The 16,300-nt window shown below is 38.8% G+C and overlaps 1 protein-coding gene across 1 annotated transcript in view; it reads right to left on the minus strand.

Moving 5' to 3' along the window:
• LOC102228857 (calcium-binding protein 8-like) overlaps positions 1-13,696 on the minus strand; it is a 38,328-nt gene extending 24,632 nt beyond the window's left edge. Inside the window, exons 1-2 of the mRNA XM_005813081.2 lie at positions 12,851-13,696; positions 2,726-2,850 (exon numbers count right to left, since the gene is read on the minus strand). Coding sequence (XP_005813138.1) covers positions 2,726-2,843 — 118 coding nt within the window. The 5' untranslated portion in view covers positions 2,844-2,850; positions 12,851-13,696. The remainder of the gene's footprint in view (positions 1-2,725; positions 2,851-12,850) is intronic.
• Between the last annotated feature and the right edge of the window lie 2,604 nt (positions 13,697-16,300).

The raw sequence follows: 16,300 nt of genomic DNA on the forward strand, positions 1-16,300 counted from the left end.
GGTTTGAGGCGGTTCGTTCAAGGCATTATTAACAATTCATCTGTCTATACAAACAGATAAACCTGCGAGAAACTTCTGAATCTCTCTGAAGTGGGATTAGACGTTTCATATGCAGGCAGCAGCTTCCAGCCTGGATATTTTGTCCACATCAAACAAACTTGTTGTTTACTCAGGATCTCTGGCTCACTGCAGCTTCACCTTAGAGTTTAAGAAACTGAATGCAGTTCATGCAGTTCTTTGCGAAAAGAAAACTTTTATCTTCTCATTTTGTGCATTTTGTTACTTCACAACCACAAACTGCAATGTTTTTATCGGGACTTTGTGAGGTAAACAAACACAAACTGTTGCATAACCGTGAATCTGCACTGCCTCGTTTACTCTGATTCTCCTAAATTAAAACAAGTGAAAACATATGTCTGCAGAAGTCAACTAATTAGTAAAAAGTCAGACTGTGTGCAGTTTAGGTAAGGTCATTTTATTTACATAGCACATTTTCAGCAACAAGGCAATTCAAAGTGCTTTATATAAATTAGAAGAAAATACAAAGAAAACAACAAACCAAAAGAAATACAAAAATGTAAAAGTATAGAACTACATATTGGTTTCCCATGTTTAACAAGAATAAGTAGTCCATCATTTATAAACTAGTAGGGGTTTCTATGGATTATTGTTCTGATAAAACTAGATGTTGATTCTCCATGTTTGGTTCTATAAAGTAGATGGTACTTTTTAAGTTTGTTCTAGATTTGTAAACTAACAGGAGTTTCTTTAGATCTTACTCCAATATTAAAAGTTTGAAGCTAAATGTTGATCTAAGGTAATGAGTACTACACAATATCTAAAAGTAATAAACCAAACAGACAGAGTTTAATTTTAGTGTAACTACAAATAGCTAATAAAAAATGGCAAATGGAAAGTCATGGTTGCATGAAAAGTTCTGTTTAAATTTAAATTTAAAAGTTCTGTTTAACTTAATTTGAACTTCCTGAAAAATAGTCTGTATAGCAGAAAACTGACCATGTGCATCATCAAGACTTGCAGTGAAACATGGTGGAGACAGAATAATGGTGCTACAACAGACTGGTATAGATCAATGCATATTCATGTATTAAAATGGCCTAGTCAAACTCCAGACGTAAACCAACCCGTAAGCTGTGACGAGACAAAAAATTTAATCTGTAGTTTTTCAAAGCTGGTGCATATAAATGTAGAAGTGATTATAGTGGCTGAATAAAAAACACATTTCAGGTTTTTATGAAAAAATGTCTCCTTTCACCTCACAGTATGTGGGACTTGGTGTAAAAACAAATGAAATACACCGATGTTTGTGGTTGTGACAGAAAAGATGCAGAAAAATTCAAAGCGATGTGAACATTTCGGGATGAAGCTCCCCACATGACCAGGCCCCCTGAAAACAGACCAGTCATGATGACACATTTGAGTCAGTGGTGCAGTTTGGCTTTCGGTGCAGAAAAAATGTCTCTGCAGACTGGGCTGAGTCAATTCATGCAACAGGGACACTGGATTAAAAGATTTGTACAACAAAGTACTTCATAGCAAAGCACAGAGAGCGTTCATTCAAACTGCGGCAGGGCTTCGTGTATGAACACAAACAACAAACAGCCAGACACACTTTCATGCTCAGTCCTCACTCTGTGGCAGGATTAGCTGTTTGAGCAGCCCCCTAACAGAAACACTCACTGCCTGCTGCAACTCTTTGTTTTGATCAAGAAGCACAAAATGAACAGCGGATCTCCAATCAAACTGATTTTAAGACAAACTACGACTTGTTTTTTCTAAAAACAAAATGTTATAACTAGGCCATTAATTATTGTAATTATTAACCACTCACCAACGTAATCACAGAGAGCCATTACAGAAAACACCATCAAGTCTTCTCATCAGCTACAACTTTATGTGATATTAATGCTGAATGTCAATGTAATGATGCGGTTGTATTTAATGCTCAAGCAGAGTCAAACTGTGAGGCCAATCAACGCCTGCAGGAAACGTTAATCAAAGCAGAACCAGAGAGTCCGTCTTCATTTTGTGCTGGATGTCTATATCCAGACTCAGCTTTAATTTTACTCAACTGTTTTCTAGCAAACCTTAAGATTTGTTTGCAGCCTGCTTGTGAGCCAGTGTGTGCTTGTTGCACCATTTGACCTAATTTTAGAGACGACGCTGAGCTCCACAGTAAATCAAAATTGGCTTTGTTGAGTTTAACGTCACTGTGACTGATTGTACACAAACGGCAAGAACCATAAGAAATAAAGCCCCGGAAGTCATTTTTGGTTGGTTAAGTACAGAGCAAATGGCTCCACTTTAGCGCCGATTATTGATGTTCGCAGTTACTCTGCCGTAATATTTATTACATCCAAACCAACTTTTGTGGGGACTGGTGACATAAATTTTCACGCAAGATAAAATATGAATGGGAAACTAATTAGGGTACCACCATAGATACACTAGTGTTCTGTCAAGCTCCACTTCCTTCTGAGTCGTCTGACTGATTTTATTTCCTAAGCTCCATAATTGGAAACCAATGCATCTAGTCAAGCTCTGACAGAATGGTTAAATGGAAAATCTTCACCTCTAGAGAATTGGAGTGTTGTAACTGCATTGTTCCACCAGCGACCCATTAATTGTCTGTACCTCACACTTTGTTCTGCATCCACACATTCCTCCTCCTCCTCCTCCTCTGCTGCTGGGTTGGCACACTCACCTCCCAGCTCCTCAGTGGAGAGGCTGGTGAGCTGGAAGGCTTCGCTGCCCTCGGTCAGGGAGCTGCTCAGGTAGTTGTCCGGATAGAGCAGGCCTGCCCGCACATGGTGGAATGGCATCTTTTCCCTGCAAAGCAAATCCACGTTGTTGTTCAGAAATGTTACATGTGACTGTATTATAGGGGAATTTTTCTGCCATAAGCGAACAGAGAGGTCTGCAGGCGGAGATTTGATCTGAGCAGAGACAAGTTTTGAGCACCAGGAGGACGGTTTGAGAAAGCACAGTGAATCTTTGAAAGAGAGCAGAAGTTTTGGGTACAAGCATTACAAATTTTGAGAAGAAAGACATGAAGTCCAGCTTTCAAACTGAAATGTAAGCACAAGTAGTAAAAGTTTAGAAATCCTGCTTTCAGACTGAAAATGTGTGCTCTCCAATTATGGCAGGAATATTCCCCCATACTGTATAATATTTATAATAATAATAATTTATAATTTTGAAGGCATTGTAGTGCTTTCTTAGACTTTAGGCCCCCTGACCACAATTCAAGAATAAATTAAACAAATTAGGACAAAAATACAACTTTTAAATTAAGATAATTACAAAAAAAATCTCTTTTTCTACATATTTTATTGAAAGAAACTGATTTGGAAAAATTTTCTTTTGCCCGATTTTGTTATTTTTTGTTACCAATATGAATTATTGTTATTTCTGTCCAAAATTTTCACTTAACTTTACATTTTGGTCCATCTGATTATGTAATTTGTAAATATTAAACGATTGATAATTTCTTCAGGTACTCAGTTACTTGAGTAGACATTTTACCAGAGACTTTTTTAATTTTGAGTAATTTCTTGGACAGCTACTTTTTACTTTGTACAATTTTTGGGTATTCTATTTAAAAATGGTCTTTTTTCAAAAAGTCATGTGACATTTGCGGCCTTAGTGAATTTTATTTGGCTGTCCTCAGAGCAAAATGGCTCCTTAGATTGTAAAGGTCGCAGCTTAGTGTCAAACATTGAGTTAGTTTTCAGAAACATCTCTCCGGCTCCCTTTCTCCTCCTTGTACTGCTTCTTGTTCAACGGAGGAGAAAATCTCGTCAGCTGTTGTTTCTTCTAACTGTCCCTGTCAAACCCGCAGACTCCCCGTCCCGCAGGACAATCCCACCACCAGACACCTCGACATGAGACCTCAGGCCTGGTGACAGTATGCCACAGCTGCAGCTGCTGCATGATCAGAGCAGTTCTTTGATTTGTCAGCTCTGTCCTGCTCCACGTGTCACAGTCTGACATTTTGGTGATACGCTTCATGTCACATTCATCCTAAGTTTAGATTTCGAGGTAAGGGGTAGAAAGAAATCCCGAAGGAGCCAGGACAGGGATGGAAGTGGGCATATCTATGGTAACTAAAACAGCCGCTTCTATGTTCTTGCAAGAGAAGACTTTGACCTGAATTTTGGTGTGGATCTTAGAATCAAACCTGCAGCAAGCGTGAAACAAAAAGTGGGATTGTCAGCTCTGCTGATCTGCAAAGGGCAGCAGGTGTGAAAGCTGAGTCTCTCAATGAGACAGTGACAGACAGCGCCGTGTGTGTTACTGTGTGTGAGAAGTGGTGTTAATGTGTACACGGCTCGTAAACTCAGAGGAAATTTGCTCTTCAGTCCATCTGCTGCTGCTGCGTCTAAACATGCCTCACCTGCACACTGAACTCGCTCAGGTCACCACAGCAACATGCGTCTCTTCTCAAGACAAAAGCATCTGCCAGGAAGGTGGAAACACACATCCACTAATATACTTAAGGCTTTCAATTTGATATTTTACGTACTGGCAGCTGGATTCCTCTTGGAGAAGCAGAAATGCAGATGAGGATCATAAACAACACTAAATAAAACTAAGATTTCCTGTAGCCCATACAAATGGACCAAAATACCTAAAAAAATTTGTAATCTGGAAAAAACATTTTGTCACCCCATAAAATAAGAAGTTCATAGATGACGACACAACAATGACAGTTGGAAGATTTTGTTGAAAAAAAAGCAAATTTTTTAAAAGAAAAATTTCAAATGGACCTAAAGAGCCATTATTGCACAGAAAAAATGAAATAGCTTAACCAACTTAATTGAATTGCTTCAAATAACAAGCAGTTCAATTAAGCTTAACTTGACAATTTTACTCTTTTATTCATGAATTGTGATCCTTTGTGTCAGGATGTTTTTCCAAAGTGATTTTGATTTCCTTAAGACATAAAAAAGGTGGGGAAAAGGTTTGTAAAAAAAAATAAAATGCTGGGTTCCTCATCTGGAAACTGCAGATGAGAAGCAGGAAAGTAGCAGCATTTTAAACTAATTCACCAATTCAAAGCATAAATAGCATGAATTAAGAAAACTAAACTTCTCTGCAGCCCAATGATTTGTGAATGCATGTAAATTGCCCAAAACACCTAAAATTCTTGAAATCTGGAAAAAAAAACATTTTGTCACCCCATAAAATAAGAAGTACATCCATGGATGATGATACAATGATGGTAGCTGGAAGATTTTCTTGAAAAATGTGCATTTTTAAAAGAAAAAATTCAAATGGACCTAAAAAGCAACACAGGTAATGCATGGAGTGAGCACTCTTGTTACAAAGATCCATCCATTTTCTAACACCCTTGTCCCTAGTGGGGTCAGGAGGTGCTGGTCTATCTCCAGTTAACGTTCCGGGCGAGAGGCGGGGTCGCCCTGGACAGGTCGCCAGTCTGTCGCACTTGTTACAGAGATCATCTGTTCAATTCAATGAAAACTAAAGTGACTCCTGCAGGGTTTTTTGTGAGCATAAAGTTTTTAATTTAGAAAGCGGCTTTAATTTTTTTGTCTTCCCTGTCATTTCAAAACATCTGCTGATGCCAGCGGAGCGAGTTTAATGACTTTCCGCCCTCTCCAAGCGGTCCTCCTGAGTTTGGCATAATTAGCTTCAGCAGCGACTTTCTCCATGTCTGAGCCAGATGACGAAGAGCGTTTGACTCCAAAATTGTTCAAACCCCTGTCAGGTCTTAATTACAAAATGTTCATTCAACATGTTTGTTTTGGAAAGAAAATGAGATGCTCAAACGATTATAAAACAATGTGGAAGTTAAAGTAAGACCTTTACTCTGAGTATATTGTGTTAGGTTAAATTTGTAACTTCAGCCTGCTTTCTAAACCAGTCATTGCTTTTTTTATTGCTCTGCTACCTTTCCAACTTTCTGTATCTACTAAGTTTTATGTTGTGCAGCATTTTTGCATTATGCTGTTTTGCAGAATTTAGCTGTAAGATTTTTTTTACCATCTATGCCAACAGCTATTCTGCCTTTGTTTGTCACTACCAACCAACGATTACATAACTAGAAAAACAGGAAATTATGCCACAGTTGCTTTTTAATGTTTATGTAAATGTGCTTGCAGACATATAATGTTTGGCTGAACTGTTCAAGCACATTTAGGTATCAGAACCAAAATAAAAACGGTAAAAATCTTCCTAAAATTTCTAATAGGGTGTAAACAAACATAACGACTACATTGAAAGATAAAAAGAAACAGTTCAAAGATTTCTGAGCGACCTTTAGGGTGTTTTTTTTTTTTTTTTGCATGTCTTTGTTTTAGCAGGTTATAGAGGGTGCAATGTTTATTTCACCTAAGAAAAGCTTTGTCTTTTTTATTTGTCATATTCAAAATGTTAAAAGGTAAATGACCTGCAGTTGTAAAATGTTTTTCAAGCCTGAGGACTCCAAAACAAACCATAGATGTGTAAATGAATCATTTACAACTGTGGCAATGATGTGCAAAAAGCTGCAATAAAAAATATAAAAATATAACTTTAATTGCAGAAGCATTAATGTGTCCAACCTTTTTTTTGGACACATCAATTCAATGGGAAGAGTCACAGTGACTGTTTGCACAGCACACAATTACTGTAAAAAATAAATAAACCAGATTTTTTTTTATTTACACTGCACTTTTGAGTTAATATAACTCATGACTTTCTGTTTACTATAATACAGAAATGATGAGACACAAGTTTATTTTCTTTTCTCAAAATGACATAAATATTTAAGAAGTTTCAACTTATTGGCTGATTTCTTAAGATATTGCTTCAATATTTTCACATATAATTCAAAAGACTAAAAGCTTTTTGTCTCTGAGTGTTTTTGCAAACTAAAACCTGGACTTTTTTGCTATTTTTGAAGTAATAGCTGTGAAGAATGACAATCTCTTATGGGGTAAAGACAATTAATTGGATTAATCAGGATTAATCAATTATTGAAATAATTGGCAACTAATTTAGTAATAGCATTTAATCAAAAATATTAATATTTAACAACACACCATGTGCATTGCTTTTTCATTATTTTGCATGTATTCTTTTCTCATCTGAAAACACAACTTTGCTGTACATTAAGAAATAACTACTGAAGAATTAAATAAATGGATGAAAACTGCAAATTTACGCATATGAGATTTCATATGTTTCATCCGCAGTGAATCCATTTCTCGACACTAAATTAATAACATAAACTGGTGGATTATTTCCATCAGTATGCTGCAATTGCCAAATTACTCAGCTACCTTAAATTAAACAGTGTGCACAAATTAATTATAATTAATAGACAAATTAATTAGACATATGACATAAAAGTAAATTGGGTATTTCAGCGTCCATCTGTTCTCATAATTGTTCCCCGAACAGAAAACACCCACTCAGCCACTGCAGAATCCAGCACACACACACACACACACACACACACAAAATCACAAAAATCTGTCCCATTTGTATCCTTTATCCTTTATCTGTCAATGCCTGTTATCTGTCTTTCTATTCTCTGATTATTTTTTTAAACCAACTTGTGAAATCACTGAATGTTGTCAAAGAGATGGACATCAGAGCTGACAGACACAGTCTTTAGCAGAAAGCCTCCATCTGATAAGCTCCATTGCCTCCATTGCCTGAGTGTAGGAAGAAGAGTGGCGTAAAGATAGACGGGTATGCGGGTTGATAGGTGGGATGGGATGGAGGGAGCGGGGTGAAGAGAGTGAATGAAAGTGGGCTGGCTGACGGTGTTTGAACTGTGGGGTTACCTGAACGCCAGGGAGCCCAGTTTCCAGCCTGCAGTGAGAACAAATTTACACCCAACGGAGAGGCTCAAATTAAGGAAAAAAGACTGAGAACAGGCTTTGAGGGGGAGAATGAGCCCTTTCTCCCTTCCACATTCCTCATATTATTCCCCAGAGAGACAAATGCATTACCAGAATGGCAGAAAGGGGTCAGAACTGTGATTTCTTTCAGCTGCAGATTCACAGGCCATCACAGCCAGACAGCACTAATAGGATAACATAGAGGAATCAAACCGGACCTGCATTTGAGCACAACATGCATTCGATATGCAAAACCTTGCAAAAGTAAAAATACCTGTTAAACCTTTCCTCACACAACCACAAACTTTAATATGCTACTGGGATTAAACAGAATAAAAAACAAAAAGACCATAAAATTATAACATGCATTTGTATGAAGCCGCTTTTCTTTATCTGATATTCAAAAATAAAAACCAGAGCAACTGACTCAGATGAAAAATGTCTAAATAATTAAGAAACCAAAAAAAACATCATAATAATAATCAAACCTAAACAACAAAACGTCCATGTCCAGTTTGAAAAGGAATAGACAAAGACTAATAAATCCTACCCCCAGTTCTCTCATCCAATATGTCCCATACATACATAAATACGCATCTAATTTTTAGATATGAAGAAACTCTTGAGAAAAATCAGGAATAAAATTGTGGAAATGTTTAAATCAGGCTTATGGAAGAGTGGAAAGAAGAAAATACTTGTCAAAATCCAAGAATGAAAAAGTGCGCCTCTTAGTTGAAATCAAAATTAAATATTTTAGCCTATATTTAAACTGCCAAATAACACTGCACATTGCTCTGAATGCTTCATTCCTACTGGGAAACATGGTGGCGGAAGGAGACATATTCTCTATTTCTGTATCACTTCGGATCAAATCTTTTAAGATCCTCAGTAGAGGTGAAAGAGCCATTTTTCCCTGAAACTGCAGGTTGGTTTAGATTAAAACATGTTCATGTTAGAATAGTAAAGCCAGAATTTGTGGCTTAAAAACATGTTGCTCACAAATGTCCTTCATCTTGTCTGACTGAGCAATTTTGCATCAGTCTCTAGATCTGAAGCTGGTAGAAACAAACTCCAAAGACTTTTGGAAGTAGCTTGAAACAAGTTCAGATTTTAGTTTTACAAAAATGTTGGAAAACATTAATTACTTTTCTGCTGCATCCCAATTATGCACTACATTGTGCTTTTCCTACATTGAAGGTTTAAAGCAGGTTTACATTGAATCCTGTAATATTTAAATCAACAGGTCACAAAAACAGTATGCTGCTCTGCATGTCTTTGCCAATAAGAGCTCTAGCAAAGTGACGAAAACAATGAAACATAAGTTGAAGCACCGATGCTGTTATTTATCATTTGCCACAGACCACAAAGCCAAACAAATGAGGGAGTGTCAATTTATGGATCAAAGGAGGACATGTGCAACATCAACAAACCACCTACAATAAAAGTGCTTTTTTATTGGATTTACAGAATTTAAACCAATAATAAAATGATAAATGGGAATCTAATTATTTCCAGTGTCCTTGGTTTCCCCCTTCTGCACAACAACACATTGTCAGTGTGCCATGCTGATGTCACCTTGGGCATATCCAGGCAGTCACAGCACAGCTGTGATCTCAGCTGTCTTTCTCAAACCCATCAAGCTGCTTTCTAAAACCATTTCCTCAGGAGAGGAGCTGCAGTCGCCTTGCTGCAACTTCAGCTTGGGTCACTCAGATCAATCCAACGCCGGAAATAAGCTGCTGCAACAGTTCATCATTTCGGACAAGACAATCAGTCAATATGGAAATACTAAAAGAAAATGCTAAAAGTTTAGATTTTAAAGGATGGCTAAAAATTTTAATGTATCAGCAGTTTATTTTCTAAAAAATGAAACATTCAGTCACCTTCAGGCCTTCTAGGAGCTCTTTAAAAGATTTTAGTTCTGATCTTTCGGCATAATTAAAACATTCAACCAGAAGACCTGGTGTGCCTAATAAAACTATTTCTGCTTTAGTTTGGGGAAAGGGTCTTAAAATTCTCCCTGAATGAAACATGTAGCCAATGAAGGGACTTTAAAATGTGTGAGGTGTTAACTTCATTTCTTGTTAACATTCTCACAGACAAAAGGTCATCCCAAATATTTTTTGGGTTGTAAAATCTCATATTACTTGCCAATTTAGCAGGAAATTAGGAGTACATAAGGACAAGATTGACATTGGCTAAATTAGAAGTCGGCCAGCCACGGTAACAAATTTTGGTGGGCAATAAATTGTTCCAGAGGTTATTGTGATAAACAATAATATTGTTGTTTTGGGAGCATTTTTGAGTAATATAATGCTATTGGCAAAAATAATAATGTAAGAACACATTCTCAAAGATTAATTAACTTTAAATTCTGATGAACATTTAACATGGACTCAAAGATATTTTAAATATCCCAAATAAATAAAGAAAACAACAGAAACAACAAATAAAAAATTCATTATAAAGTCTCTGTAAATAAAACTGTCCTTCAAACAAAAGGCTAACTGAGACTGAAGCACCAGACTAAATACTTTTGTCATCCAGTTTTTGGCAGAAAGGGGAAAAAACGATAAATCATGGAAATTATTGAGTTTGATTTAATTTATCCTGCGATTAATTGATTTACTGATTGTTGTGACAGATCTAATGACTGGTTTGGAGCGACTCTAAAATTTCACTTTTTGTGGGATGTTTCCAGTCTGGATCAGTAAATCTCTCTCAACAGTCGAGAGAAACTTGTTTTTTTCCCAAATCCCCTCAATCCAACTGTGACTCTGCTGGATATGAACCAGTTTATAATCTGCTTCAGTTTACAGAAAATTGTTGGCATGTTGACCCTTTGCAACTACGCCACTAAATCCTTCGAAGCGCCATTATGGACGTCGGAAGTGAGGATCCGGAGTATTGAACTGAAGTTGTTTTCCTAAGTTGTTTTTGTCAGTTTATTCGTGGCTTCGTCTTGTTCGAGTCAAGCTAATTTGTCTTTGAACGCAACACACCTGCTTGGGCCTCACAGACACAGAAGCTTGAAACAGCTAGCTTAGAACCCGACCCGTACTTATTCCCTCCTGACGTGTTGAACAAATTACCGACTTTTCCTGAATTCACCCCACATGATTTCTGTCACCGTGTCATAAAAACGTGTAGACGACGAGATGCTAACCAGTTTTTTCCGTACATGCTAGGCTACATCATGTTGGGGCACTGTTTCCATGGTTACCAATGGTTAGACGCGTACCTTCTCCATAATACAACATTTGATATGTTTCTAATTATACTTACCTAAAAAGTGTATGAACGTTAATCTTCTTACCTTGTAATGGCTGCCGGCCATTATGATTGACCGCTGCTGCATCTTTCCTCATTAAAAGTTATACAATAAACTGACAAGTTTGGTTTTCACCCTTGTCTGTTGGTGCAGAACCCTGTGGCCATTTTTACTGCGAAATCCACTAAATAAAAGCGATTCTAGGCTACCAGGTGAGCTTTTTTTTTTTTTTTTTTGACAGGCTTTACAGGAGGGCGTAGGTTGTTTTGACGTCCGTCATGGCGAAGTGGGCGGGGTTTCGGAGAGAGTGACGTCACGTGGAAAGGGTTAATACGGGGCAAGACTTTATGGGTGAGGAGAATTTGAGATGCAAAACTCCAGGTGGTCATAATGTTACGCCTGATCAGTGCAGAGTTAAAGCGCTTGTTAGTTCATGTTGTAATGTTTTGTGTTTGCTTAGATATTGAAATTAAGGTTGTTTCTACTTATAAAGCCTAAACAGCATTGGACCTAAAATTAAGCCATGCGGAACATAGTGAACTCTGAATGCTGACTGACAGAAAAACAATCAAACCAGTTGATCAGTTTTGATTTAAGCCATCTGTGGATCAAGAAGATCCGACCAAGAAGGGAAACGCAGATAGAACCATCAATGTGCTGCAACAAATGAAATGAAAATAGATGTTTTTAGCCTGTGAAGTTGAGTGATAATGTTATCGAAACAAAACGGGTAATTACTGAAAATCTATTGGACCTCAAATCAAACCATGTGGAACAGTACAATTCACTCTGTTGCAACTAAACTTGGTGATCAGCTGAAGCAGCAGCGCTGGATAAAGGTGAATCACTGACCTTCTCTCAGGTGGTCTGAAATGACAATGACAGATTTCACCAGATGGAGAGAAAAAAAGACCAGACATCATGGTCTGAGGCGTCTAGAAAAGGGGAACACGGCTGGTGCCTCCCAGCTTGAAGCTTCAATCTGCTGCTACATGTCAAATGTGTGTGTGTGTATAAACTAACAACCCCTCCTTCTCTCACCCACCCACGCATAAAAAAAAGAAAAGGAAAAGCTTGGCTTGCACCAACAAACTCGGCTTCCTGGTGGACAAATGTCCACTAGTTGTCCTCAGGACTGTCTCCTGCGTGGCATTGATGAGTGTGAGCAGGGCAGGTGACAGATGTGACCAGGATGTGACAGAGACTGTGGAGTTGACAGTGAGTGCTGTTGAGGTTTGGACTGCAGTCAGTCTCCATTTATCAGAGCCGAGCTGCTGCAAGCTGAACATCAGAGCCGCTGATGAAGCCACCAAGCATGATATATGATGGAGAGCTTCACACCCCGCTGCGCGCAGAGACAATTACACTGTAATTACACTTATGGCTCGTGATGGACCTATAATCACCTAATCACATCGATCAAAACCCACGCAGCGCGTACTGACGCGCGCCGCGCACACCTGCGTCCGTGCAGAGATGGCCAGAAACACGCTGAAACAGTGGGACACAGAGACACACGCATCGTGTTTGTCAGCCATTAAGACGAGCATAAGGTGCAGATGCAAGTGATAACACGCACGCTTCACGCATCCACAACAGGTGTAGCCACCAGCTCGGCTCTGCGGGCATCAGGAGGAGCGACCTGTGGGTAGTCACCTTCAGCACCTTCAGCACCTTCACTCAGAGGTGACCAGCGCAGCCATACCTGCCAAAGAAGCTGGTCCCCCGGTGTCAGAGTCCCCTCCCGTTCCGCTAGTGCGCCGGTGGCCGAGGGGCTGATGCTGATTTGAGCTGCCGAGGTGTGTTTAGTCCGATTGCATCCGTCCTGTCCGCTGGAGGAGTCCGTCCAACAGCCGAAGATGGACTCATTCAGTCTCGGTGCTGGACCTGGCTCCGGGAATCCACCGGTGTGTCATGTGCCCCCCTCACTTTTCTTTTTCTTTTTTTCCAGACACTTGTTCAGGAAAATATCAACTGGTTAGGTGAACACGCTGGCGACCAACATGAATTAATCAGAGTCTAGTTTCCTTTTAAAGCCCACTTCTCCTCGCCATGTCTTGAAGATGTGGGGTTGTTGCCCAGACGGACGCACCCGCAGCCGCCCACGGGTCTGTGTGTCTGAGATGCGCTGCTGCTGCTGGTCCTTCTGCTTCTGCTGCTGCTGCTGCTGCTGCTGCTGCTGCTTCTGCTTCTGCTGCTGCTGCTGGTCCTCCTTCTTCTACAAACACAATCACGATTAAAATTCAGCCTGCACTGTTGAATCAGAGGAGAGAGCCCGGAGCTCAGATCGTCCAAGCGGCGGATTGAAGGAAAGGGATCTCCCGCGGCTCCCGGTGACAGACTTAACCCATTTAATATGTCGGTCCAGTCCGATGAAGGAGGGGCCGCATCGGAACCAACCGGGGCAGCTGATTCTCAGAGGGAGCTCCTCTCAGGTGTGTCTGTGAGAGTGAAAGCGAGAGGCAGAGAGAGAGACTGCGGGGTCCGAGCAATTAAGGTTTAAGTGGATCCGTGAGGCACCGACCTCCTCTCCTCCCGGACCGAGTGTTGCGTTTATGTGTTTTCATTTAGCACATTCTGCACAGCTGGATGTTGGCATTGATGTCCAATTATGGTGTTTAGGAAATGACATCAGCCGCAGTACCCATGCAGTATGTATACTTCCTCTCACCAAACCATCCTAATCTTCATCTTTTCCCTCTCCCAAAAAGTTACCAATCAGCTTCTAAAGTTTAAAAAACATGAAAATGTATGTTCGGGTTAAAAATTAAAATCTTAATTCTCAAATCTCTGTAAAAGATAGAAAGAAAGTAAATCAAGCGATTTGTCCAAAAAGATCACAATTGTATCTTATAAAGCTTTTATAAGTTAGACTGTCAAAGTGCTGTACATAATGGTGAAGTGGAAGGAAAATTATATTTAATAGAACATTATGGTGGCTATGATGCTGTGGGAATCCTTTTTCTTCAGAATTAATCTAAAACTAAAGGATTGAATCCAAAGGCACATCAATCCTGGGAGAAATCTGTCAGAAGATACAACAGACTTGAGTTTGTGTTGGAGGTGAAACTGAACATTAAGCTAGCGCCAAAACTAAATGTTTCAGATGGATACTCAAAGTCCAGACCTGGATCCATTAAAAATCTGCTCCAAAACCTGAAACTTGATGTTCACAGATACTCTCTATGCAAGCTAGCTGAACTCATATCATAATAAAAATTGGCATAAAATTCAGTTTCAAGATGTACAAAGCTGGTGGAGACATACCTGAAGAGACTTGCAGCTGTAATTTCAGCAGAAGGTATTTGCAGAAAAACTAAATACCAATCTACACATCAATTTTTAGATCCTCCTGTGTTAAAAAATTTAAAATCATCCTTATATCTCACATTTACTGACATATCATCCCAATAAATCTGTTTAAATATGAAGTTTATTGATTTAATGTAACAGAATAGTGAAAAAGTCAAAATGTTAAGCACTTATTTTACCCTCCACAAACTTTATTGTCCCTGAATTTAATATATCTTCACCTTAAAATAATGGCCTAGTCACGTTTTGCTAAAAAATGAATAAGGTAAAAAAAAAAATCCCCTTTATTTTAGTATAACAATATAGAACATTCAAAAAGGGCTATGTAAGAAAGCATGTACAGAAAATAAAAATATATTATTGCTTCATGCAACCAAATGATCCATTGAGATTTAAAATCTCATTTACAACGATGACCTGAACAAAAAATAAATAAAATAAAAGTTGCAGCACAAAGCTTTGCCTTTCCTTTCTCAAATTCAAACAATAAAAACAAATAAGGTCTGTCTGCTCAGGGCGGACGGACAGTGGCTTCACTTCTCAAACCTCTTTTCAACCTCCAACATCTTCTGCCCTCCTTATCTCGCTGTCGTCTTTTGCTTGCCTCCTCATTAACATACCCTACCAGCATCCCATTTGCAGCCAGCATACTAATTACATAATATACCCATCACTGGGACCGCAGCAGTTCCATTGAAGTTCTCGCCTGGAGGTTCAAAACCGTGTTTCCCACTCCTCTGTGTGATTGTAATTAAATGGAGTAGCTGCACTGCATTCAAGCAGCCGTTGTTGTGCGAAGGGCCAACGTGTTGTGTTTGCACCCGGGGGCCATAGCTGTGTGACGGGCCACCAGGCTGCTGTTTCTCACTGGAAGCTGAAGCAACACAAGTGAGCCTGAAAGCACTCTGGGCAAATCCAACGGGCCGCTTAAAGGTTTTAAGCAATTTGTCCCAAGATTAAGCACAAATTACACCAACTTAATAAATAAAGTGATTTCATTCTCACAGTGATCACGCTGAAAAGGTGAACCTTTTACTTTTTTTTTTTTGAAAACCGGTGCTACTCCTTGTTTTGGCACTGTCCGTGGCGCTGAAGGGCTCTCCGAGCGCAGCAGAGGCAGGACAAATGAAGGTGAAGCCTGCGCCTTATGTCAGCCTTTAGAAACAGACTGACTTAAATTTATGGTTGTTCAAATGAGATCTGAGCTCCTTCAAACAGTTTGTCCTCAAAGAGAGAGCAAAGGAAGCAAATTGTTTTCCTGCAGCACACTAATTTTATAAAACATTAATAGAAATGGATTGAGAAGCACTAATTTTATGTTTCTCATACATCAAAATAATATTTTATGATCTCTTCTGTACTATTTTGTTTAAGGACCTATTGCTTAGTTGACTTTTTGATCAAAATTAAAGAAGATAAACTACTAAACTAAAGTAGATGAAGTAATATTCTGGGAACCCAGTCAGAAAGAAATTAATTTTAGTGACTTATGAACCTTTGGAAATGGAAAGGAAATCTTCTTTTCCTAGATTTAATTTGCTTAGGAAGAAAAAATGTTGCTTAGGAAGAAAAAAATTTAACTCAACAATGAAAGACAGATGTTATTTTGAATATTTCCTGAAACTTAGATCTATTTATGCAACATGGAGCTCCGGTATGCAGCATTGGCAGGGATATACGATTTTGCAGAAAGTCTATATGATCATCAGAGTTGTACCTTTTTGAGAACCAAAACACATGTGCTTCAATAACTTTCAATCAACCCTTTGTTTTGAAGGTTTCTTAGCTACATTTTTTGCAAAACAACAAAACATTACCAGCAACTTTCGAAGGAGAGCCTTTA

The sequence above is a fragment of the Xiphophorus maculatus genome, chromosome 11 (genome assembly GCF_002775205.1).
Source record: "Xiphophorus maculatus strain JP 163 A chromosome 11, X_maculatus-5.0-male, whole genome shotgun sequence".
NCBI lineage: Eukaryota > Metazoa > Chordata > Actinopteri > Cyprinodontiformes > Poeciliidae > Xiphophorus > Xiphophorus maculatus.